The 27,003-nt window shown below is 45.8% G+C and overlaps 1 protein-coding gene across 3 annotated transcripts in view; it reads right to left on the bottom strand.

The window, feature by feature from the left end:
- The window catches only part of ITGA9 (integrin subunit alpha 9), a 357,221-nt gene that overhangs the window by 21,199 nt on the left and 309,019 nt on the right, over nucleotides 1-27,003 (bottom strand). Inside the window, exons 24-26 of one of the 3 annotated variants that reach the window (XM_021071658.1) lie at nucleotides 17,477-17,602; nucleotides 15,932-16,051; nucleotides 10,851-10,952 (exon numbers count right to left, since the gene is read on the bottom strand). In XM_021071658.1, the coding sequence (XP_020927317.1) occupies nucleotides 10,851-10,952; nucleotides 15,932-16,051; nucleotides 17,477-17,602 (348 nt within the window). Of the gene's footprint in view, nucleotides 1-10,850; nucleotides 10,953-15,931; nucleotides 16,052-16,123; nucleotides 16,291-17,476; nucleotides 17,603-27,003 lie in introns of those variants that run through there. The other 2 variants (XM_021071659.1, XM_021071660.1) reach the window with 2 other exon arrangements.

Raw genomic sequence — 27,003 nt, 5'->3', positions numbered from 1 at the left:
TCTCTCTGTAAGCTGTTTTTTTTCTGTGTCCCCTCCCCCCCACCCCACCCTGTCCCCTTTTTGGCCATTCTGCAGCATATAGAGTTCCTGGGCCAGGGATCAAATCTGAGCTGGAGATGTGACCTACACCATAGCTGTGGCAATGCTAGGTCCTTAACCCATTGCGTTGGGATGGGGATCAAATTCTTGTCCCTGCTGCTACAGAGACACAGTGGGAACTCTTCTGCAGGCTGCTTTTGCCACCTGGAATGCTCTTCCATTCTTGTCCATTTGACAAACTCCAACACTGCTTATCTTACAAATATTCGTGTTCTTTGACCCATTAATTCTGTACTTGAAAATTTATTTGAAGGCAAGAAACGTAAAGCACAGAAAAAGTTTTATAGCCAAAGATGTTCACTGCAGAAATATTTATACTGGTATAGAATTGGAAACATCCTTAACGGAAAAGAATATGACAAAAAAAAAAAAAAAAATATATATATATATATATATATATATACACATATATATATGACTGAATTACTTTGCTGTACAGCAGAAACTGACACAACATTGTAAATGACCAAAACTTCAATGAAAAAAAATAGCAATATTCTAAAAGTCTAACAAGAGAGCAAGAGGTGAGTAAATTATGGCAACCACAAAGTAGAACACCATAGAACTATCGAAATGATTATAAGTCTCGCTATCCAAGTATGATTTTCCAAAAGTTAAAACCATGACTCTCATACAAATAGACAGCCAATCCATATCAAAGATTTATTTAATTCATGACCGAGGGAATCAGCAGGGTGGTAAAGCTAGTTCAAAGAAGGATCTAAGGATGTGGGTAAAGGAAAAAAAAAAAAAAGAGTGTTGAAATCAGATACAAAACTGGTTAATAGCCTACAGGGCAATAACTACAATCTCTGGGATTATATTTTCTGCCAGGCAGAAGTCATTTTCATCTTTACTGGCAAAAGGTGTTTATAACTTAGTTATCTACAAGTTCATATGTAACTTCACAGAATCTGGTGTTAGGCAGGCCTATTAAACTAGCGCTTTTCACAAATTTTAATGTGCATGAGAATTGCATCTAGTTAAAATGCAGATTCTGAATCAGTGGGTCTGGATGGGACATCTCAGGTATGTCCGCTGGTGATGCTGATGGTGCTGGTCCACAGACCATGTTTTGAGCAGGAAAGGGCTAGGGAATACTCCAGGTTGCCACTGAGAGGACATGTACTCATCTTCTGCCTGCTTTCTAACTTTTACGTACTTTGAAAATATGATAATAAAATGGAAAAAATGATAAATGCCATAAGGTTATATGAAAAAAAAATCAATATCCATTTGACCTACAGAAGACTCCAGCTTTGCAGAAAAATGCAGGAAAAATGTAAAGTACATAGGTGTTTTGGGATACTATGGGTATTTTTCTCTTTTCTACTTTCAACTGTTTCAAATTTTTTTAACTGATTTTTTTTTTTTTTGTTTTTTTAGGGCTGCACCTGTGGCAAATGGAAGTTCCCAGGCTAGGGGTTGAATTGGAGCTGGAGATGCTGGCCTACATCAGGTCATAGCAACGCCAGATCCGAGCTGTGTCTGCAACCTACACCACAGCTCACAGCAACACCAGATCGTTAATCCACTAAGAAAGGCCAGGGATCAAACCCGTGTCCTCATGGATACTAGTTGAATTTGTTACCACTAAGCCACCATGGGAACTTCGTTTAACGGACATGTTAAGGTCATGTTAAAAAAAATTATAAGCAAAGACTCTGCTCCCATGTCTTCTGTTACAAAAAGACTGACCTACTCTGCTCTTTTCAGCAGAACTAATCATTATCTGAACTTCTAGAAATGGCAATTTTCAACCTCTCTTAGAGAAAGCCTGCAATAGCACCCTGATGTATAAAACATAAATAAAATGGAAATTCTCAGCTTATGAGGAAGGTGAGCAGCCGGAGCCTTGACTGATCAGCACTGCATCCCAAGCCAGTCCCTTCTAACTCAGTCCCAGCAGCCTCTGAACCCAACTCAAGACAACCCACGACTTCCACAAAGCTTAGTTTGTTTGCTTTTTAGGGCCTCACCTGCGGCATATGGAGGCTCCCAGGCTAGAGGTCCAATTGGAGCTGTAGCCGCTGGCCTTCGCCAGAGCCACAGCAATGCCAGATCCAGTGAGTGAGGCCAGAGATCGAACCCAGGTCCTCATGAATAATAGCTGGGTTCATTACCACTGACCACCAACACAAAGCTTAGTTTTAAAACCACCGTGGAGCACTTTATCATCTCGGTTCCAAGTCCCTCTCACTCTGTAAGATAATGATGTACCTTCCTGTCCACAGACTCCAGTGAACTACGAATTCTTATAGAACAAGGGTTTGAATGCACACTCTCCCATCACCTAAACCAAGGCAGTGATTCATTATATGACTCCTGAATGTACACTTTAATCAATTCAGTGTCCTTTCTGCCAGAGCATTTGATTAAGTATGCATATGATTCAGTCTCAACAAAAGAGAGGACGGGATCTGAAGCTGGAGTTGCTGAGTGTGCTTCTCTTTTCTTTACTTCAAAAATACATCCGAGAATGTTATTTCTTTGGGGATAGTCCTGGCCATCCATTCACTCATCCATCTATTTGTTCGTCCTCCACTCATTCATTCATCCAGTCAACAAATGTGTGTACAGGACCTACTATGTGCCAGGCATTGTGGGGATCCATTGATGAATAAAACAGGTGGTCTTTGCCCTCATGGAGCTTCCAGCTTGTAGAAAATACTGGCCAGGTAGATACATCAATGCAAAATTATAACTTTAGAAAGTGCTCCAAAGGAGAGGTTCATGTTTATAAAAGACTCTGAGATAAGTATCGCAGTCAGAAAGAGTTTTTTGAGGAACTGCTTGAGCTGAGAGTTCAAGGATAAGCAGAAGTTAACTAGTCAAAGGGGGGGAGAGAACAACAATCCAAGAGGGAGCAGCATGTGCAAAACCCCTGTGGCAGAAGTGAGCTTGGCAGGGCTGACAGCTGCCAGCAGACAGTGAGGTTGGAGCAAATGGAATGAGCAAAAAGCCAATGGAAGTTGTTCAAGATGAAGCTGGAGAGATGGAAAGGGCTGGAGGCTGTGTTGAGAATTATATCCTTTATCTTAAAGATGCATGTGGCTTCCATCTGAAAACTGGCTCCATCTATTATTATTATTACTATTATTATTATTATTATTATTTTGTCATTTTGCCATTTCTTGGGCTGCTCCTGTGGCATATGGAGGTTCCCAGGCTAGGGGTTGAATTGGAGCTGTAGCCGCTGGCCTATACCAGAGCCACAGCAACGTGGGATCCAAGCCGAGTCTGCGACCTACACCACAGCTCACGGCAACACGGGATCCTTAACCCACTAAGCAAGGGCAGGGATCGAACCCGTAACCTCATGGTTCCTAGTCGGATTCGTTAACCACTGAGCCATGACAGGAACACCCCCATCTATCTTTTAGATGGCCAGCACTATCAAACCAAACCTGTGCTTATTTTGAACTTAATTTCTCTTTTTTTCTTTTTATGGCCACACCTGTGGCATACGGAAGTTCCCAGGTGAACTGCTGGTAATGCCAGACCCTTAACCCACTAAATGAGGACAGGGATCGAACCTGAATCCTCAGGGACACTATGCCAGGTTCTTAACCCACTGAGCCACAATGGGAACTCCTTGAACTTAATTTCTAAGTCCTAAATAATTTAGCTTATTAAGTTATTTTTCTTTTCATAACACACTGAAATCCAAGCTTTTGATTCTTCTTCTCTATTTCCTTAGAGAGAAAAATTATTCCAAAAAGTAATGCAGTACTTCTTTTATCTTCTGGATGCACAGCTTTGAAAACGCCTTCTAAATAATCCCTCAGAATCCTCAGATTAATTCATAAAGTTATCAGAGAAAATAAAATTATTAATAGGTATAGGAAAGATAAGGGATGATTTAAATATGTCATTAAAGGTACTTCTGTAGAATTAAACCTTAAAAAAAAAAGAATATAAACTTTATCTTAAGAGGCATGGGAAGCCAATGAAAGGTCTTAACCAGGCGATTGACATGGTTTGCATTTTGCAAAGAACATTCTGGTTAATATGAATACAGATTAGAAGGAAGAACTTTTTGTGGGGGGTTCAAGGAACAAACAGGCCCAGGAAAAGGGTTGCAGGGAAAGTGGTTTCCCCAGGGGAGATCCACACTCCCTGAGAGAAAGGAGGTGATGAGAAAGGAGAAAAAGTTTGAGGCTGAGGGGAGTCTGCTGGTTTGACAGGGTGGTAGGAGGCTGAGAGATGGGGCAGACAGAAGTTCGGATCAGTGAGGGGCTAAATGATGGCCCAGCCATGGACGAAAGCTGGAGGGCTCGTGTGTCGGACGTTAACTAGTACAACATAAAGAGAACCGAGGAGCACGAGAATGTGCCTGAACGGACTCTTTGAGGAGGACAGGCAGCCAGCTGGGGTGATGGCAGGCCCACACGCTGGGCATCCTGCCTGTGGCTGTAAACTTGAATGCACCTGAGGTTGGCAAGCCAGCATCGGGGAACCCCAGGAGCCAACTTCCAGTCTGAGGCAGCTGGCAACCCTGAACCACAGCACTCCACTCACTTGTCTGATCTGGAAACTTTTACGTTCTAACCACTGTAAATATGCCCAGTGGCATGGCTGGACATGCTCAGGTCTCCAAATGACCTGAGAACATGACCACAGTGGGGTACAGCTGGCCCAGGCCTGGCTGGAAGCAGGGTGTCCAGGGCTGAAGGGACAGCTCAGTGTCAGCAGCAGCTGAGGGGAGGTTCAGCCCCAGGCCCGGCTGGCTGAAGGACAATCAAAAGGGCAAGATGCTTGCCACAAGCAACAGCACACACAGGTCTTACAGCAGGGAGGAATTTATGTAAAATAAAAAGTGGGACAAGAAGAACATCTGGGACCATGAAAGGACATATTCACCTGCTTCTAATTATATGGAAGAGCCGGTGGGGGAGAGGCAGGGAGACAGGATTGTGGGGGCTGCAGGAAGTGTTCTCAGCAGAACCACATCCTCAACTGCTCTCAGACCAGAGCCTTCAGAAAGCGTACCGGCCCCGGGGAGCCTGGAGATGACAGGAGCGAACAGAAAATAAACTGCGTTTGGCAAAAGATGCACGTCCTAAGTCTGCGGTGTAATAAACAAAGACGTCAAACGTGCCCCTGGCTGCCAGGTGCCAGCGTTCAGGAATTCCTTGCTCTGTTAGAATCTGCAGAGGAATGAGCTGGGCCGGTGCTAATTAACTGCTTTGTTGTTAATAACGGGTCACACTTGCTGAGAACTTACTGCGTGCCAGACCCGGCGCTGAGAGATTTGATTCCTATCACTCCTGTTCTTTAAAGGGAAGGGGATGTAGCTCCTGGACCACAGGCAACGAGGCCCTGGATGAGTGCTGATTCTCTTGATGAGTAGCTTGCATCTAGTTAGGGACCAGGCCACAGTAGAAAGCGATCCAGAACCGACAGACCACGAAGTCAGAACATGATGTGCTTCTGAGGTCACCGGAGCCAAAGGTCACTCCGAAGACGAAGGGCCAGCTGTTTACCACCCGAGACCGCCTTTCCTACCATCTGCCCGAGCAGTGCTCCCACTGTGTGTGGGCCAGGGCCACAGGGCAGCAAGGGCCAGAGGAGCAGAGGACTGAGGGAGATTTGGGCTTGCATACAGGCGGCCCTGCGCCAGACCCGGCTCTTCCACTGCTGAGCTGCGGCATCAAGGCGCTGGTAGGTCCCTTCACCTGGTGGGGGGGGGGTTAATTTCCTCATCAGAAAATGGGAGTAATGACATCTTGTTCTCAAGGGCGATGTGAGAATGATCGGCACTAATCACGCCAAATACCCAGCACATCACGAATCTCAAAGAAGGAAATCAATAGGTGTAATGGGGGACACAGAAGACAGGCCGAGCCAAGATGCTGATGTTTGCCTGGAGGCTTGCCATCTGGGTCCTACCCTGCTGGTCTCTGCCAGAGCTCTCAGGTTCCTCTAGCCCGTTTGCGATGTTCACCTCCCCTTTTCATGCGTTCACTTCTAGTGGAGGGCACTGTCAGAGGCCACCTTCCCCCGGGGCACGCGGGGAGGGATATACCCCCCGGTCAGCCCCCAGCCACTAAGTGACATGTACTGGAGCGAGAAAGCCCAGCCCCCTCACGTCAAGGCAGAACGAACCCTGAGTGTCGTCTGTGCTGAGTTTCCACAGAATCAAGCAAGGCTGGGGCCCCTGAAAGCTCACCCTCGGCTCCCATCGTGGATGTCTTCTTCACTGCTCACCAGGTTCCTGCTACACAGGTCTTTCAGCCTTGAACATGCCAGGCTGTCTTCAGACAGTTCTCCCTCCTCTTAGGACACTTGCCCCTGTGCTTGGCCAGCTAATTCCTCCTCACTCTCTAATCTCAGCCTCCTTGGAGCAGCATTCCTTCAGATTCTCCTCAACCTAAAGCAGGTTACTTCTCTGGAATGCACCTTGATTTGAGTCTATTTCCTTATGTTCTGTCACCCTCTCCATCAGCTCTGGGAAGGCAGGGACCAAGGCTATTCTGTACCCTGTTGCATCCCCAATACCTAATAATCACCTGGCTCACTGCAAGCTCCCAATAAATACTGAGCATGAGCCGTGAGAAGCCAGGGAAGCTGTGTCCAGGGTCCCACATCAGGTTCTTCCTGGGCCCTGACCCAGCCTGTGGTCTGAACCCCGCAGGTTTCTCACACCCCCCGTCAGGTTCTCCAGGCTTCCTAGCAGTTCTGAGAGCTGCTTGATATCTTCCTAATCCATTTTGATTCTGCCAAAATAAGATGGGGGTCAGTCTCTCCTGCTGGCACCGAGAATTTGGGCCTGGAACACATGCCTCATGGCAATGACTTACTAATTCATCTGTGGATTTCCATGTTCAGCACATGTTCTTCTCTTTTAAAATATCAAGAAGGAGTTCCCGTCTTGGCGCAGTGGTTAACGAATCCGACTAGGAACCATGAGGTTGTGGGTTCGATTCCTGCCCTTGCTCAGTGGGTTAACGATCCGGCGTTGCCGTGGGCTGTGGTGTAGGTTGCAGACGCGGCTCAGATCACGCGTTGCTGTGGCTCTGGCATAGGCCAGTGGCTACAGCTCCGATTAGACCCCTAGCCTGGGAACCTCCATGTGCCACGGGAGTGGCCCCAAAAAATAGCAAAAAGATAAAAAAAATAAAATAAAATATCAAGAAAATAGGTGCACTCTGTAACACATACAAGCTTCTCATTCAGCCTGAGAAGGGAGTCTGGGGTGGTGGCTCTCTGAGCTGGTGCTGTAGATTCTTGGTTTGCCCTGGGGTCGTTTCTAGCCTCATTAGTGGCTCTTGGAAAAGTAAGAAGGGTTGGGTTGAACAGGGATAGGAAATTCAACATATTATTGGCATAATCAGCAATGAAGGTGGTTACGGATATCATGCAGAATTCTCAGGTTTGGGTCTGTACAAAGCCAGGTAAGCTGGTGTGATGGGTCTTGGATGGATGGTAAACACCAGCTGGGGAGGGCACCTTGAATGTATATATATATTTTTTCTTTTTTGGCCATTCCACGGCATATGGAGTCACTGGACTAGGGAGCAAATTCAAGCCAGAGTTGCAACCTATGCCACAGCTGTGGAAACATGGCATCCTTAACAATGCACCGTTTGGGGATCAAACCCATGTTCCTGCTGCTACAGAGACACTGTGGATCCCACTGTGCCACAGCGGAAACTCCCTGAATGCAATTTTTTTTTTCCAGCCATACCCATGGCAGGCAGAAGTTCCTGGGCCAGGGATTGAACCCACACCACAGCAGCGACCCAAGCTAGAGCAGTGACAACGCCAGATTCTTAACCCACTGAGCCACCAGGGAAGTCCTGGGATGTATTTTTTAATAATCAAGGAAAACACCTCAGATATCTAGTTCATATTTCTAGGTATTCACCCATACTCTCTGTAAAGCATTCCTCACACCATGGCATACAAATAAAAAACACAAAGAATCACAGGAAAATTATTCGATTTCCCTCTCCACTGACGTTATCACCATGCCCACTTGATGTGGTTAAAAACCGGACTGCTTTCCTCTTCTCACCCATACCCTGCTGGTTACCAGCTGCAAGAACACATCCTGTTCATTCTAAGGCCATACAGATGTGGTGCCTGATCCCAAATCTTGTGCGAGATTTTGCCCAATTTCAGTTTGGTGGCCAGCCTCTATGGAAATTTCCCTTCCAATGAACGACAGAGCGTCAGCCATTCAGAAGAATCATGCCGGGAAGAATGCGTTTGCCTGAAAAGGCAAACCTTCCTGCTCAGAAAAGATTTTTTCTTTTCCTGCCAGGAAAGTTGACAACAGACTGGAGCACTGCATCTTCGCTCACGGGGTGAACGACAACATCATGGAAAGAAAGGAGACAGGGGTGGGGGTGGCCCTTGTGGGGTTCCGATCGGTGCTGCTTTGGTCTTAGGAGTACAGGAAAGAAATCAGTTGAAAAGGAGAGCTTCTTCCAAAGAACTCTTGATTGAAAAAAAAAAAAAAATCACCAGAGTGCTCAACATGGAACAGTAACGAATGGAAGTGGTATTTGGGGGGCGTACTAGTGACTCAGAATCCAACAACGGGATGTGAGGCAACATCTTCCTGGATCCCACAGCTCAGTGTTCTAATCAGAGGCAATACGCCAGCGGTCTTTTTTCATCTACACAAGGGATTCCACCTGTAGGAAATCTGTTAATTACTTGTTAGCTCTTAAATGGGAACACTGCGTTCTACCAGAACGTTCCAAACCTTTCATGTAAGGCATGTATTTCATCTTATAAAAACTTTTTCTTTTGGGAAGGGGGCCATGGCGTATAGTGGCTTGATGTGGGATCTCAGTTCCCAGACCAGGGGTCAAAGTCGGGCCGCAGAGGTGAAAGCGTTGAGTCCTAACCACTACCTCGCCAGGGAACTCCCTCTCTAAAACTTTTAAGCCAGAGCTTTGACAAGGATCAGTGAATCCTCATTCTCCTTTACCTTCCAGGTGAGGGTCTGGATTAGCCGTTAAATGGCCGAAAGGCTGAGAGGACGGACAAGGCAAGAGCCAACTGCAAATACGTGATTTGCCAGAAGCGTTGACCCTAGGGATGAAGGATCCCAGTGCGATTCCATTTCATCCTGTTAAGTGTCTGTTATTAAAATGACTGTGTGGACTCAGGGCAACAAACTTGTGGTTGCCAAGGGGGAGGGGCTGGGAGAGGGATGGAGTGGGAGGTTGGGGTTAGCGGACATAAGCTACTATATACACAGAGGGGGAAATCAATAAGGTCCTACTGCATAGCAGAGAACTATATTCAGTGTCCTATGATAAACCTTAATGGAAAAGAATGTTTAAAAAGAATGTGTGTGTATATATATGTATAACTGAATCATTTTGCTGTACAGCAGAAATTGACACAGCATTGTTAATCAACGATACTTCAATAAAAAATAAAGAATTTTAAAAATTAAAAAAGAAATGATGGCGTTCCCATCATGGTGCAACGGAAACGAATCCGACTAGGGACCATGAGGTTGTGGGTTTGATCGCTGGCCTTGCTCAGTGGGTTGAGGATCGGGCATGGCCATGAGCTGTGGTGTAGGTCGCAGATGCAGCTCAGATCTGGCGTTGCTGTGGCTGTGGTGTAGGCTGGCAGCTACAGCTCTGATTCGACCCCTAGCCTGGGAGCCTCCATATACCGTGAGTATGGCCCCAAAAAGAAAAAAAAAAAAGGCTGTGTGGACAGTTTCCTGATGTGAGGACAGGCATGGAATGCCCACGCCCTGGGGCAGCTTTGACCTCTTCATCCTAAGCCCAGATTCCTATTCATTCCATACCAGTTGATCTTGTCTCTTGCTTAGAAGTGAGGGTTCATGAAGGTGGCAGATTTATTTTCTACATGAACCCTTCCCAGCCAGGGTGTTAGAAGTGTGACCTTTCTCCAATCCCCACTCTAACATCTAGATTGTGGTGGCTCCATCGTTATTGGAAAACCAATCAACACTTGGTGTAAATTTGTCGCGGCAATCCTGGCTCTTCCATGAGAGGGTGAAGTGTCCCCTGAGAGAAGTGAACGCCAGGGGAGGCCATGCCAAAACCTAGCATCATTGTCTAGCTCATTGACAAAGCCAGTTCGAGGCTGCTGGCTCTCTCCTGTGTGCCTAGACCCTGAGTCTGGGTGTCAAAGGATAAGCCTGCTCTTCAGGGCTTGAAAGATAATAAAAGGCAGCCAAATGCTCAGGACCCTCCTTGCCACCAGCCTCTCCCACATCCAAGCTCCCAGCTGCTGCACCTCCCACATCCTGAGGTCCGCTTGCCCACTGCACTTGACAGAGGATACAGAGTTATACAGAGAACAAGAGAGAAGATTCAAGGACCTGGCAACTAGGATGTGGCCCCTTTAAGTTACTCAAACAACTTGTTTTTGAAACACCCAGTGTTTATCCATGGAGTAATGTGATGGGGAAGGCTGATGAGGTTTCAGGGAAAGGTCTGAGAACGATAAAAATAGTCTTGGCTTCAGAGTGGAAACCCAAGCCCTGTCAAGGGCACTTCCAGACAGTTTTTCCTTTGGCTGGTCACCACGGGGAGCGTTCACATAACAACAGTGTCCTCGAGAACAATGTTGTCCCAACTGGGGCTGACCGCAGAAGTTCTCCCTGGGGGGCCTGGTAGCCAGGGCAGACAAGGTCTCGGTGGACCACAAAGCTGACATCCTGGCTCAGAGTCTTTACCCTCCAATTCCAGTGCCAAACCACCCAAGCCACCCAGCTTCCCCCACTGCCCACAGGAGGGCTAACTCACCGTCATCTCCTCCGGGTTCCCACTTGCCATCTCCACCACCCTTTGGGCAGGGTCCACCTTCACCTTGGCACGGGTCATGAACTGGATGACAGAGGAACTGTCCTGTGGAAGAAACGACACGCCTCCCTGTAAGGTCTGCCCATTGCCATGGCCGGGCCTCCAGGTCCCAGGCAGAACTGAAAGGCTAAGATGCCATGGGGACCGGACAAAAATCTTTTATCACGGAACAGATTTCCAGCCTCTCTCTGGAGGATTCTTTCCTAACACGGCAGATGCTGAAAAGCCCTGGAGTTTGGCCGAGTCATCAACACACGCAGGCTTGTGTGCTGCGGTTGCCAAGGGGTAAAAGCCAGATATTTGGGTCTTGGTATTGACATCTTCACAAAGAGTAGAGAATAAATGAAGCTGTTTAATTGTGTACAACAAATCAGGGCCTGGCATTCCATCGAAGGCATTTGATTTACATTGCTCAAGCATCTTCCCGCCTTGACCACAAACCTCAAATGCTTCACAAGAGTTCCTCTTAACTCTTTCTTTGCTCTTAAATGCAGCTACTTTTGGGGCTCAAAGCCATTTAAGCTGGTGGCGAGATGAGAGAGGGAGAAGGATCTGGCTTATAATTAGGTGATGATCTGAGGAAAAGGGGCCCGGGTGGCAGTGGAAAGGGAAGACTCGGGAAGAGCCCAGCAGCCAGAGCAGAGTGGGAAGCCTTGGTGTGGGCTCCGGTGCAAGGCCACCGATCCAGATAATAAGAGAATGGCTCCAAGGCAGGGATGGAGGAGGAGTGTGGAAAAACACAGGGGTTGGCAAAACCAAGGCTTAGGGAAAGAGCCAGAATGTCCAGCCAGTGGTCCAGAGGGGCTGCACTGGCTATGGAGGGAGAGGCAGGCCGGCTCCTGTCGTGGAAACAGAGGGCAGACAGCCAGCACCCAGGACCTTCAAGAACCCCCTAGTCCTAAGTAAGAGACAAGAACATCAGCTGGTACAGAATGAGTAAGAACTATTCACTTTCGACGTGAACCCTTCCCAACCAGGGTCTTACACACATGAACTTTGCTCTGATCCCCATCCTATAATATCTAGACTTGCGGTGTCTCCATTGTTATTGGAAAATCAGTTACTTTTTCCTCTGGAAGTAAATCATCTTTGTGAATTTTTCACCCTCGTAAATTTGTCATGGCAATACTGGCTCTTCCATGAGAAGGTAAAGTCTCCCTTGAGAGAAGTAAATGCCAGGGAAGGAGATGCCAAAAACTAACATCATTGTCTAGCTCATTGGCAAAGCCAGAGGGTGCCGGCTCTCTTTTCTGTGTGCCTAGGCCTTGACTGGCATGACCATGTCAGGGCGTTGGTTGGGCTCCCGTACCCACCCACGGTCACTCAGCTCGCCTGCCACGCTAAGAGGTCCATAGCCCATGCTGGCTCTGAACCCACTTCTGGTTAAACCTACCCTCCAAAATGAAAGCAGGGGACTCTCTCTATAGAAAACTCTTCCGAGGGGATCAGCTCATCTCTTCCAAGGAAACCACAAAAACCTTCCTGGGAGGACACATGGGGATGCCACCCTGTGGACCTGATCTGGGAATTGTGCACTAATTATTATCTTTTAATAAAACAGCAATAGGAGTCCTCATTGTGGCTCAGTGGTAACAACCCTGACTTGGATCCGTAAGGATACAGATTTGATCTCTGGCCTCGCTCAGTGGGTTAGGACTCTGGTGTTGCTGTGAGCTGTCAAGTAGGTCGCAGATGCAGCTTGGATCCCATGTTGCTGTGGCTGTGATGTAGGCTGGCAGCTATAGCCAGGATTCAACCCCTAACTTGGGAACTTCCATATGTCATGGGTGTGGCCTTAAAAAAGGAGAAAAATAAATACACAAATGACTTAAATAAAACAGCAACAGAACACACATGAAGGGCTTCTGGGAAGCCCGTCATTCAAGGGAACTGCTCCAGTCAGCTCACGCTAAGCAGTAAATAATTCTGTACACAACACTCTTTTACCAGTTGAACAGTTTGGTGGATTTGTGGTTTTATGTGTCAGGATCTCCTGTATTTTCAATCTAGATCATCATCATCATCATCATATCATCTTGGATGCGGCTAATGACAATAATAACAACATGATGATGATAGCTGTCAAAGTTAAAGGCTGAGCAGATGAAGAGCCTGGCACACAACGGGCCTCTAGTGGGTGCAGAAAACAAACACTTTGAAAGAAATCGGAATCCCCTGATAATGAAAAACACTCAGATCCTACATTTCGAATGAAAACTTGGTAAGGTCCAAATGATAAAACCTCAGATTCCCTTGTCTGGGGCCAGACCTTCAGGTCAAAGGAAAATAAACAAAAGTCCAGGAGAACTGCAAGGCTAGTGATGCCCCATATCCTTGCGGGGGGGGGGGGCAGGAGGGCTCCTGGAGCCCCCAGAGAGGTGTGGCTGGCTTCGGGAGACCCACAGAGACTTTGCTCCACACCTGGAATTTCTGCTGGAAGGGCCCATGCAGGGAGACTGGTCCTTTAACACCCACATATGACATCCCATGGCTCCCTACTGAATTGGGGTATAGACTGGGCTGGATGGCCCAAGGGCACAGTGGTCCGTGGAAAGTGTTCTTTGGTAAAGGATCATCATTGATCACTGAAAGAGGGAGACACAGAAGACCAGGGCAGAGCTGGGGACAAGGCAGGCTTAAGGCGCTGTGATTAAATGAAGTGTCGATGACTGAAGAGCAGGCAGCAGCCGTCTGGGTTGAGGGTGAAGGGGAAATCAGAATGGCTTATCACCATCAGTGCCATATCAGGGTCTGTCAACAGTGGCAAGTGTGGCAGAGGGAATAAAACTGCCACTAGGGCCATTTGTCAGGAGATGCACAGGACAGGAAAGTATATAGAATCGCAGTCTCTCAACCTGACCTGGGGACCCAGGCCAGGAAGACACTTCCCGTGATGCGACATTCTGGACTTAAAGGGTGGCCAGAGGTGCTCTAGTTCACACCTGGTCCTCTCCCAACACTGTGCTTTTTTTTTTCTTCCTTTTTGGCCATGCCCAGGCATGAGTAAGTTCCGGGGCCAGGGATGCAACCTGTGCCAGGGCAGTGACCCCAGCTGCTCTGCGACAACACCAGATCCTTAACCTGCTGCACCACAAGAGGGACTCCAACACTGTCCTATATATTTTTATTTTAAAAAAATTTTTTATGGCTGCACCCACAGCATATGAAAGTTCCCGGGCCAGGGACTGAATCCTGAATCCAAGCCACAGCTGCAACCTGTGCCACAGCTGCAGCAACACTGGCTCTTTAATGCACTGTGCCAGGCTGGGGATAGAATTTGCACCTCCACTGCAGGGACTCAAGTGGCTGCAGTGAGATTTTTAACCCACTGTGCAATGGCAGGAACACCAACACTGTCTTTTTAGAGAGAGAGGTGCAAAAGGGAAGCACTGCCGTGTGAACTCCAATTTGCCCCAAACAAGTTTCCCTTCAAAGAACCAAGGGAAAACAGAACTGTTCACAGCTCTTCATGGTGTAGGGGCTGCACCAGCCAGAGATGGAGAGTGGGTAAAACATCTCATATCCCCTTGGACCTGTGACGTATCAGGCCAATATGTTACTGCCTTGTCTAATTTTTTAAAAATAACACTGGAATGACTTTTCTAACGATGTTCATTCATACAGTTTCTATGGACTAACACATTTCGTTTTCCCAAAGGAAAATAAATAGCATCTCTGTGGCTAACATGCCTATTTTATCTTTGCGTGTGATTATTTTAAAAGCATCTTGTTGGATGTAGCCTTTCCTACAGAGCAGCTCTTGTGTTAAAATAAATCATAGTGAATTTGTATGACTGTTTTCAACGGCCATCAATTCACTGACTGAGACATTTTTTATAAACTTTTTAATAAACTCTTAACAACAAAGTGAGATTCAAAAGTTGAAATTCTATGAAACAAGGTGTCATCTAGATAAGGGGTTGGCAAACTATGACTTGTGGGTCAAATTCGGCCCTTTGCTTGTTTTTGTAAATAAAGTTTTATTAGAACACAGCCACACCCACTTGTTTGTGTATTGTCTTTGGCTGCTTTCACAATACAAGGTCAGAGTTGAGCAGGGATAAGACACTGCTGAGCCCATGAAGCCTAAAATATTTATGGCCCCTTACAGAGAATCCTGAATGAAAATGTGGTTCCCAGGAGTTCCTGTTGTGGCTCAGTGGTTAATGAACCCAAATAGTATCCATGAAGATGTGAGTTCTGTCCCTGCCTCGCTCAGTGGGTTAAGGATCTGGTGTGGCCATGAGCTGCGGTATAGGTTGCAGACATGGCTAGGATCCTGCATTGCTGTGGCTGTGGTGCAGGCTGGCAGCTATAGCTCCGATTCGACCCCTAGCCTGGGAATCTCCATATGGTGCAGGTGCAGCCCTAAAAAGACAAAAGACAAAAGACAACAACAACAACAACAAAAAAAAAAAAAAAAAAAAAAAAAAAGAAAAAAGAAAAAAGGAAAGAAAACAAGAAAGAAGGAAAGAAAATGTTCCTAGTACTGGCATTGCCTGGAAGTCTGTCAGAAATGCAGAATCTGAGACTCCACCCTGAGGAATCTGTGTTTTAATAAAAGGTAATTCTGATGTAAGCTAAATTCTGAGAAACTTCTGTGCAAAAAAACACATAGGGAACTTGTGCAAATGGGGATGCTGACTTGATAAGGCTGGTGTGGAGTCCAAGATCCTACCATTCTAGTGAGCCCCAAGGTGATGTTGGTACTGCTGGTTCTCAGACCACACTTTGAATAGCAAGGGTCTGCTATGTTTCCCTGGCATCCTCCTGCAGCAGAGTTACCAATTCTGCAGGGTAGTTTTAAAAGGGGAAGGCAGCATTCTTCCTGAGGAAACCAATTCAAATGGCTTTTTTTTTTTTTTTTTTTCTGTCCATGCCCACGGCATGCAGAAGTACCCAGGGCCAAGGACTGAACCTATGCCACGGCAGCGACAACACTGGATCCTTAACCCACTGAGCTGCCAGGGAATGCTGTCAAATACTTTATATGAACCCTGAGAGTGCGGTTCCTCAGACCTTACCTTCTTCAGTATTTCTGTGTTGAGCAGCATGTAAATGTCTATAGTACGACTTTCTTCTTTAGTGAGTGCACTAAGGTTACAGTGCAGTGTTAGGCAAGAAATTCCTGGTTTTTCACAGTCCTGGGAAGAATAATCAGAGAACTGTCAAATGGTATTAAGGACAAAGACAAGAGAACAGCAATTTATAGAGCAGATGGTTGCGAGAGCTTTTATTCTGGAGACTAAGGCGATTCCAGGCAGAGGTATTGCACAGGAAGGTGCAAACATTTCTTCTTGCCACTAGAGGGCAATCAAGGGACTTCCTGTCTGGTGGGCACCAGAACATGCCTTCAAGTCAAAGCTTACTGGTATACCGTACCCTAAAATTGAATTGTGCAATGAGAAAGAATTGTTTTTTAAAAGAAACACATTTACATACTCCAGAAGCATTCCTCTTATGAGTTCTGAACCACAAGATGTATTTCCTTCGTTATGCGATTTCTGCCTAAGATGTGATAAATACACTTTCATGCCCATTTTTTAGGTTGGGCAAATTAAACGACTAAGAAGTCACATGACTTAAGAAACCACCTGTGAAAAGGAAAACATACATTAACCAAGAAAATACTCAAATTATAGCTAGGAACCTGTAATTGGAAAAACATGTGACTCCATCTTCAATACCTTCACTTCTTTAAAAATTAAAGTATAACTTACATATAGCGAACAGAATAAATCTTAAGGGTCCATCTTGATATATTTTTAGATATGTTTATACCAGATCAAGAGGTAGGATAGTCCAGCACCTAAGCAGTTTCCCTCATGTCTGTGCCTATCAATATTCCTCTAAAGGTAACCACTATCTTGCCCTCCATTGCCATTGAGAGGTTTTGCTATTTCTGAACTTCATGGAAGTGAAATATTACAACATATGTCCTTTTGCCTCCAGCTTCTTTCACTCAGTATTATGTCTGTGAGATTTATTCATGTTGTTGGTGTAGCCATTTTTTATTGCTTGTAACACTCTAGTGTATGGATACACCACAATTGTTTATACATTCTCCTGGTGATGGATATTTGGACGGTTCCCAGTTTGGGCTATTATAAGATTGCTATGAACATTTCTTGCCCATGTCTTTCAGAGGATACATGTACACATTTTTTGGGGGGGACATACCTGGGAGGAGAATGACTGGGTCATAGGGTACAGATATGTTTAGTTTTAGCATACACTGCCCAACTGGGGTATACAAAGTGGTTGTACAAGAACCATCATTCTTGATTAGATTCATACTAGTGGGAGAAATGTTTTACTTTGCGCTTGGTGGGTTGCGAAGGTTTTCCCTTTGCCAGCCAATGGAATTTGAAATGTGAATTTAACACGTTGATGGAAACTTTAGGCTGAAAAATAGGAGTTGACTACAGTCCTTGTGACTTTCTAAGCCAATTGATTAAAAGCAGATTTGGGAAATAATAAATGCCAAAGAGAAAACTGGCCTCTCATCTCAGACTTGCCTTCGTAGCGAGGACCACCCATGTGAACCCAACCAGTAAGCAAATTCTTACCAAGACTTTTCTTCCCGACTTTGTGAAAAAAGCAAATATTGTATGGAAGATATTTTCTTGTTCCTGAGGGATGATGCAGGGAGTTGGGTTCTTCTGGAAAGAGCAGTTTCCTTTCTCTTGGCCCACCTGAAAACGAAAAGAAATTTGTCAGAGTGGTCCATTGCAAGATCGCAAGCCTAGAATCTGTTATTGGAGAAGTGGTTGTGTAGAGTCCAAAGTCAACTGTTCCCTCTGGTCCATTCTCCACTGAACAATAGTGGCTGAAAAGCTGAAAGACAGAAGTAGTAGCATCAACAAGGCTAAATAATGAAAAAATAGATGCCAAGTCATTAAGTAATTAAGATGAGATGGCACTCAACATACAAGTGAGATGTGATCAGGGAACAGTGAGACTTAAGGAACAAAATCAACTTTAAAAACATCCTTACAGTGACTCTCTGAGGTGGGCATTCGTGTTCTTTGTCTGGATGAGAAAAATGAGACCCAGGTTAAGTCACTTGCCAGTGGTCACACAGACCAGAGCTCAGGTTTTGAACTCAGATCTTCTGAGATCGAGCCTTCATGCATGGTCCACTGCTAGAGGTTTTCAAATTGTGTTCCATGGAGTCCCTAGGGTGTTGTGAACCCCCTCAGTGGACCCCCTAGAGAGGACAGGGGAACCATGAAGGACTGCTGTGGGCCCCCATATCTGTTCCTACTAGAGCATTAATCACACATAATGTCATTTAAAACCAGAGCTCTGCTACCAAAAAAAAAAGGGGGGGGCATCTAGTGCAGTTTATATGCCCAGTGAGCTCTTGGTGACTGAGCTTTGTTCCTGACAGTTTCTGAAAGGCCAGTGGAAAAGCAGTGCTGAGTAACAGTAACCTTAAAAAGAAAACAAATCAAAACAACGATGTGTATAGTCTTCCATGTTAATTTTAGAATAGCACCATTGGGAGTTCCCATAGTGGCTCAGCGGAAACAAATCTGACTAGCATCCATGAGGACACAGGTTTGGTCCCTGGTCTTGCTCAGTGGGTTAAGGATCAGGCATTGTCCCAAGCTGTGGTGTAGGTCGCAGACATGGCTCAGATCCTGCATTGCTATGGCTATGGCATAGACTGGCAGCTGTAGCTCTGATCTAACCCCTAGTCTGGGAACCTCCATATGCCAAGGGTGCGGGCCTAAAGAGTATATTAAAAAAAAAAAAAAAAAAAAAAAAAAAAAGGGATGACACTATTTTTGAATCCTGAATTGAGGGATTTTGAAAAAAATGAAGTCTTATATATCATCATATCACACTGCCAGTAGTTGAAGCCTTGACATAACTTAGGGTCAAGTTGCAAAATTAATAGTTAATAATTCATAATTTAGAACGGTGTTTACAATCCAATTTCTATCCAGAATGATCCATTTAAACTAAACCTTCCTATCTTTAATACCCTTGAGAAAAATACAGTGTAATTACATTTATTCAAAAATGTTTCAGCTTTTCATTCATGGTAAGGAGGAAGGCTTGGTTTAAATTTTTTTTTACATGGAAACTTCTAACTTAAGCTAACAATATTAATCTTTAAATAGTGAATTATAAGACCCCCAAATTTGTTAAATTAATCTGTTTTATCTTCGGTCTGAACACATATGCCAGGATTTACTAGATATGACTGAAAACTAGATGAAGGTTTATTTCCCCCAAATTAACTATTAGAAAAAAGTATGTTGCCTTTAAAAATCTCTCATGGTTTTGAGACTTACTGTCCGTTAAAAATACCTCATAATTTGGTACTCTTTTGATTGCTTTATTCGAACCACAAAATCTGGGAAGGCAGACCAGCCCGAAATGGTCTCGATCAATATTGGTTTTGGATGCTTTTCGAGGTCACTAGAGGGAATTAATGGCAAGGAGATTTAACATAGATTTGGTGATTATTCCCAGGGTGCAATTGTAAGTTGTGATAAATATTTTAAGGCTTACTTTAGAAAGCAAAACATAAGTTGCTTATATCAAGAATAATCACTTCTAAGACAAAGGAGAAAAACAACTGCTATAATGTTACACAAATGGGTATTTGTGTCTTGCAATAACGTTTTACCATCAAACATGGATTCGGAATGTTTTGCAATTCAAATAAATTAGATGAAGACGATACGCTTTGAAAACCACTGGCTAAAAAGGGGGCTTAGCAACGCTATCCATTTGTCTCAAAAGATGCACATCTGCAATGTATATTTTGTGAAACGCAGAGTAACATAGTGTATTATCCTTATACAATTTTAAGTGTGCAACGACATGATTTGGTGGTAGTCAGTTGATAAGTCTGATGAATCTTGACAAAGGAAATCACCCACATACCACTACTCCACTGAAAAGACAAAATATGTCCATCACTCCAGAAAGGTCCCAATGGCCCTTTTCAAGTCAATTCCCATCCCTCACATCAAAAGCGATCACAGTTCTGCTTCCTGTTAAGATGACCCCAAAACAGTTTGTTACATTTACCTCACTAGAAAAATGGGAGAGTCGTGTTCTCTGGGGGTTGCCCTGTATTTGGGCATATATGACAGCACCCCACAGACAGAAAATATTCTGCTTTTTGAGCATTTGAGGACTTGAAGGTATATGCTCATGTTAATTCCAATTCCATTTCACTCTGAAGCCGGTGGGTCTCCACTTGTCCTGTTTGTCTCCTGGAGTGGATATGTGCTGAAAGGCCACTAGAGGAACGGTCCTTCTCAGTCCTGTGACAGTAACATTCCTTTGCTGAAATGACCAAGCCTGGCCACCTGAATGCATTTGGTCTGTGTCGAGAGAGAGAATTCGGAGTCTTACAGGATACATCCGTTCCTAATTAAAATCAGGGATTGCTCAGAGCTCCTCCCAGCTCTGCAATGAGAGATTCCGGTTTCCAGGCAGGGTGGGGCAGTACAGGAGCAGAGCCCCAAGCCAGCCAGTTTCACCGCCATCCCCACAGGATGCTCGCACAGTGAGGCAGGGGGCCAGAACCTCAGGACGAGGAGGGGAGGGCAATCTTGGCGCCAGCACATGCTCCATCTTCCTCTTTCCTCTGAGAGTCTCGAGCCGGAGAACAGGGTGATGGTGGGGATGCGATGAGATCTGATGTGACATCTGATCTGCCCCAGGAGACTCTGGAGAAGGGAAGTGGGACTGAGCCTGCGGTGAATCAAAGTCTCAGCCAGTTGTGCTCCCCACTGTGGTTACATGGGACTCATTTCACATGGGGAAAAACATTTTTCTGGGAGGTTCAGGGTGGTCCTCTCTCCAAGGAGGCTGAGTGTTGCTTTGAGCTGTAAGTGTCTGGTTCAGACCAGCTAATGTGGTTGTAAGATGCTCCCTCAGCTGAAAGTGAGCAGCCCAGTCTGTGGGCAGGGTCACGAGGGTGAGGGCCTGTCCTGTGTGTGGGTAGAACGTATGTGTGATGGACACAGCGGTACCCGGCACTTGTGCAGCCCTTATTGTGTGCCCCCTGTGAGGTGAGTGCCACCACCATCAGCATCTTACAGATGGAGGAGCCTAGAGGCAAGAGGAGGCCAGGTCTCCAGGAGGCAGGCAGCACAGCCGGGCAGGAATGCAGACCATCCAGCTCCACAGACCTGCCTTGCAACCACTCCTCTGCCTCTTAGGTACAGCGGCTGAGGATGCCTCTGGGGTAGGAGTCATGGGTGGGCAGTGGGGAGGTGGAGGGAAACCATTCCTTCCTGTTCTCCCATCGAAGGAAAGGAACCACGAGCCTACAAGTCCAGGAATCCCAGAGTCTACCATCCTGACCCACTTCTGCTCCACAGCAAAATAAACTGTGGGAGATAAACTGCCTGTTGGCTTGGAGGCCAGGCTACTCCATGCTGTCTCGGGCTGGAAGGGGAACAGAACACCCTGGAATGTTGTTTCTGGAAGGCAGCGCCAAGATCATGCGGTCCTGTGGCCTCGGGGCTGACAGATAAGGAACGGGAGGCCCTGAGTGCCGGTCACTCGTCATTGGTTGCTGGGGGCGTGCGGTACCCAGTGAAGGAATCCTGTGGCGCAGATGGCCTTGACGAACTTGATGGTCCTGTGCTTCAGCTCCTAAGAGCCGTGCCAAGTCAGGTCTCCAGGGGCTCAGTTTCCTCATGTGTGCAATGAGGATGGTGGCCAGCGTGGTCACCGAGGCTGTCCTCAGTTGCTAATTGTGCCTTTTGAAGACCATCTTGCATTTTCATTAGAATCTGGGGTCACCTAATCTCCTGCTATGTAGACAGCAATTACTGACTCCCCACAACCCAGTTCTGACCCATCTTTGGTGGTAAAGTCATTAAGGGGGAGCAATGTTTTCTTCTTGCAGACAATCCAAGCACCATGGCGCCAAGGTCCAACAGCTTCCCTGGCCAAGGACTCTGCGGCCACTGCCCCCTGCTCATCCCTGCCCACTCACTTCTCATCAATTTCCCAGACTATCTGGGTCCAAATGCTTCCCATGACACCGTGGTTCCTCTTCCAGGACCTCTGGGAACTGGAAGAGGCCGGGTCTACTGGGATGTGAATAAAAGGACTTTCCCAAGCACACAAGAAAGGACAAGAGGGTGCGGGACCCAGTGTCAAGGCGGAATTCTGCCAAGGCAGCTATTGAGGGTTTGCTGTGGCCAACTGGCCTCTGCTGTGCCCCTCATCTCGACCCCAAAGAAAACACTGTGCAAGTTGAAACCAAGAAATGGTGGTGATCTGGGAATTGTGGGGAGCCCAAGAAAATGTGGACATCTCTTGGTGGCAGAGTCCAGGTCCGCCTTGGTCAGGGGACCCTTCAGGGTCAGAAGCGTCTAAGGTCCCAGGCCTGTCTGAGGATGAAATGGCTCAGTACATTCTAGGTGGTCTGGCAAAATCTCACTTCAGGAAACTCTGGGTTCAAAGGATGAGTTGGGGCTGATACATGGGTATAACGCTGAAAAAGAGAACTCTGTGTCGAATGTCACCATCACCTGCCACCAGCTGGAAAAGGGCATTTAGAGCTTTTACAAGACTCTCTAGGATGCAGGGGTCTGGAGATAAAGAGGTTAGAAGAAACAGGACACTTCCATGGTGTAGCCTCAAAAGAGGGGCCTGTGCAAGGTACATCTTAGAGTTGTAGGCCGACCGAGAGTAAGAGAGAGGACACAGCTCTCTCCCAGGTTCCCAGAATAGAGCAGCCTTAACAGAGCCCCTGTCCCTGGGCCTGGAGGGACAGGAAAGTCCTCCAACTTATTTTCTAAACCTCTTGCTCCAAGCACATCACCATGGAAACCATTTCTAGTTGCTTAATGCTCCATCTCTATGCTGAGCTCAGATATAAATGGGAATCATGTGTGCTATCGTTTTAAGACCTATGGAATACATCAGATAATCCTTATAACCTTCTTGCACAGAGGGTACTATTATCAGTAGGTGACCATAAAGTTTATTGTCTAAACTGGGACATTTTGAGAATGAAGTGGGGGAGTCAACCAGATAGACTAGCAAGACAGAGACCTAGGTCAGGGTTGGGCCAGGCAAACTGGGCTATCTGGTCTCCTTAAGTTTCACTCCCATTTGACAGATGAGAAAACCGAGGCCCAGGGAGGCTAAATAACCTGTCAGGTACCCATCAGCTTTGACTGTGGGAAGAGTGTCATCTCCAAAACTCTCTGAGGGGCAACCTTTCTTGTGCCCAGGCTGCAGAGCCTCTGCCTGCCGGGACCATTTCTGCATGATTTATCCTTTCGCAGTCTGCAGAGCAGGGCTCCCATCATGAATATCCACCTAGTCTACAATTCTCTCCCTCAATAGCAAGTCGGCCCCTGTCCTGAATTGCATTTCTGATTAGGAGGAGGTGTCACTGCAGGTGGGTCTTGGTGGATAAAGAGAACTTCTAGAGAGTAAAGCGGGCAGGGGCAGGGGATTCCAGGCAGAGGGGAACAGCATATGCAAAAGCATGGAGGTGCAAACAGTAGGCTTGAGAGAGTCTAAGAGTTCACTGTGGTCAAGCCCTGGATGAATGCTGGGTGGCAATGGCCAGAAACAAGGTGGGAGACTCAGAGGAGGGCCTTGCAGCAAATCTTAGAGGCAGGACGTTTTTCAGAAGGTGGATTAACGTGTCTCAAAGTTAAGGAACCACTTCTCACCTCAGAGATGTGGTATTACTGGTGTATTTTTAACAGGCTAAAACATGGATGCTCCCTTTCTACCAGCATTAGGCTCATTCCTTAACCATATTCCAGCCGGCTGGGTTCTAGGGATGGGAAGGGTCACCAAAGTGTCCCTGGCCTGTTGCCCCTTGGACACAGTACATGGGAAATAAAAGAGAAATGGGAGATTCAACGAGTAGAGGAATAAACTCAATGACAACAGCACCCTCCATGAGCCATGCTGGGCAACAATGTGGGTCTTGGGTGAAATTTGGTCTAAAACTATGTTTGTTGAAATGACTTGGATTAAAGGGGGCTACGGCCATTTTTAAGTAACACGTGTTTCACGTTAAGTCGCGCTTATCTGCTAATCATTGACTTTCTGGTCTCTGTTACATCCTTGGGCCACTTTTCTATATCAGGTTACACTGATCACAGCTGATGGCAACTGGGTAAACACGACCCATGCCCTGACTTACCACCTGCTCCTCTGAATTCACACGCCCCTTGAGCTTGAAAACCTAGAGAATGCTGTAAATGCCTACTTTGCTAATTCAATTATCTATATTGCCTGCTCTTGGAACCACGGTATCAGAATAAGTCTCTTTTCTCCCACGGGAGGCTGAACAATGACCACGAGGGCTTTGCTGATATTAATTTTAGAGCTCTAATGTTTGAAATAAAAATAGCCCTGATAAAAGGGTCGAGAAATGATACCACCTGGTTAATTAGACTGATCTCAGATGTTTACTACTAGGAAGATAAATAAGAGCTGCACATTTTCCGTCCAGAGAAATGTAAACTCTGACAGATTTTTAGTCTTAAAGAGCTCTTTGTATTATCTCTTATGTTAAATCACATTACTACGATTTACTATTGTTTCTTGATATTGACCCAAGAGAGATGACAATATTTTAATGCTAAATCCTTAAGACAAATATGGATACGTATCACCATTCATTCCAAGGCTCTATAATAATGCAAACCCAGGATAACCTAGAAGGGGTGGGTGCTCAACGTCTCCACTTATTCCCCTGGATGTCTTCAGTTGCCACGACACTATTTAATATAAGGGTAGAAAAACAGTGATCACCAGCTTGAGTAGGTCCTTCTCATGGATATGCCTATGTTACAAATGTATTTGAAAGGCTGAGAGGCCAATTTTTGTGTGCGTGCATCCTCTAAAGGTAGGAGTTCTGAAAGCATTCTTTGGCAGACCTTTTGCAAGAGCTATGGATTGTCTGGCCATATGCAAAGGGTCCCCCTGCTTATCAGTTTGGCAAGTTTTGATTTTCTGATGTTTACCTTTGTGCGTAGCAAGAGACTCCGATGTGTTCATACAAAGAGACAAAAAGGAAAACCATTCTGATGGCCACCCCAAGACGAGGTGAGTGAATATGAAGTTCTAGTTTGGGACAGGCCCTCCTGGCCTCCATCCTCAGGTGAAGAGCTGTGTTCTCCTTTCAAACTGACATGGGCAAATAAGAGCACAGAAGAGCCAATAAACAACAGCCTCCTGCAGCGTTGGGATGAAGCAGGAGGAACAAGAAATGTAAGAATGACCTAATGTCTTTTTAGAAAAGGAGAGGCTTTTCCTAAGAAGACTGAAAAGATCCTAACTTCAACTCTAGCTGTCTTCTCGCTTCCTAGTTGAAAATTATCTTCTAAGTAAAAGACTTGCTCACTTTGTTGGACAGCAGAAATTATAACAGCATCATAAATCAACTATACTTCAAAAAAATCTTTAAAAAATGGAAAAAAAAAAAAAAAGCAAAAAGAAAAAAGACTTGCCTCCCCAAGCACCTTTCCCTCCCCTTAAGGCCATTACCACCGTGGGAAGCTGTATTTGATCTAAAAGTTCAGGGTGTTACTGAGACCAGAACTGAAACAGAAAATAAAGGGGACAAAGCCTCAAGTCAACATTCCAGAGGAAAGAAAGAGCAGGATCTGTTGGACGATTCTGACCTCTGTATGCATCGCCATTATTTCATAAAAGATTGTCACTTCTTAGGATAAAAGGCAGTGCTTTTTTTCCCCACCAGCGCTCGAGTTTGGCTGAAACAACGGCGTTCCTCCCCATCCCCCACACCCTTTTCCTCTGGGTGTGACAGGCCAACATGCTGAAAAGTCAAGAGTTCAGGCCACCACCAGGCTGCCCTGGAAAACAATTCATTTACATTCAATCAGAGAAAGACAAGCGCCCCCCCCACCCCCACCCCATGCAGCCCGGGCATGGCCTCTTACTGGAGTTAAAGTGATACAGATGGGATGTAGTTTCAGAGAGGCAGTGACACCAAAGAATTTCCAGATGTGGTTAGACTCTCTTTAGTGAAAAAGGGAGACAGAAGTATGTTATCTGAGCACTTGACGTGCATGCCAAAAATATTTTCCTTCCGCAGATAATGAAGCATTTTGGAAGCGGAAGGGTCTGATGATTTGGATAATAAATGAGCCAGTAGCCCCCATGTGGGACATAACACAGTCCCTGGAATTGTACTGGTTTATTTAAGCTCCGGTTCTAGCTCTTAACCCCACCTTATGGTATAGAACCAAGTTCATACCCATCTAGAGGATAAAGCAGCTGGCCTGTGGACTCACTGAGTTATCTTGCATTTATTAGAAGCATCACTTTACTATTACTCTTTTGCCAAAATAACATTTATTTTCTGGATGCTATGTTTCAGGTATGAGCATCTGTCTAAGCTTTTTTTTTTTTTTTTTTTTGTCTTTTTGTATTTTTAGGGCCACACCTACGGTATATGGAGGTTCCCAGGCTAGAGGTCCAATGGGAGCTGTAGCGGCCAGCCTATGTCACAGCCACAGCAACGCAGGATCTGAGCTGTGTCTGCGACCTACACCACAGCTCACGGCTGAAACGGATCCTTAACCCACTGAATGAGGCCAGGGATTGAACCCATGTCCTCATGGATGCTAGTCAGGTTCATTAACCTCTGAGCCAAAACGGAAACACCCTGTCTAACCTCTTACACTGCTTTTCTGGGGGTCCATACATCGGAGCAGTGAAAAGAGAAGCTAGATGGTATTCATTGAGTCTGAAGCTTCAAGACTTCATGGGAGGCCTGAAACATGTTCTTGGTCCTATATTTAGATTCTTCTGGAGAAGTAAGCGGCCTTGCCATCCTGACAATTGGGGACATAATTACTCCTCAGTGTCTAACAATGTTGAGAAGGTTCCTTTTGCTCTGAAGAGACTTGGTGTGTCTAACAGAAAGGAGTTTTCCTGTTTTCATGCTTCCAACCCACTCACAATTAGTCCCTGGTAGGTTCAAAGAGAACCATGTGCCTCTCAGCAATGACCGATGTGGTCTGTTTATCCTCATTGAGATTTCCTGTTGTCGACTTTGGTAACAACCCATCACCCTTGCAATGTCTCGGGCTATGTGGCTTTTAAGGAA

This window comes from Sus scrofa, chromosome 13 (genome assembly GCF_000003025.6).
Source record: "Sus scrofa isolate TJ Tabasco breed Duroc chromosome 13, Sscrofa11.1, whole genome shotgun sequence".
Taxonomy (NCBI): domain Eukaryota; kingdom Metazoa; phylum Chordata; class Mammalia; order Artiodactyla; family Suidae; genus Sus; species Sus scrofa.
The sequence above is the reverse complement of the archived record's forward strand: the minus strand, read 5'-3'. Positions and strand labels throughout refer to the sequence as shown.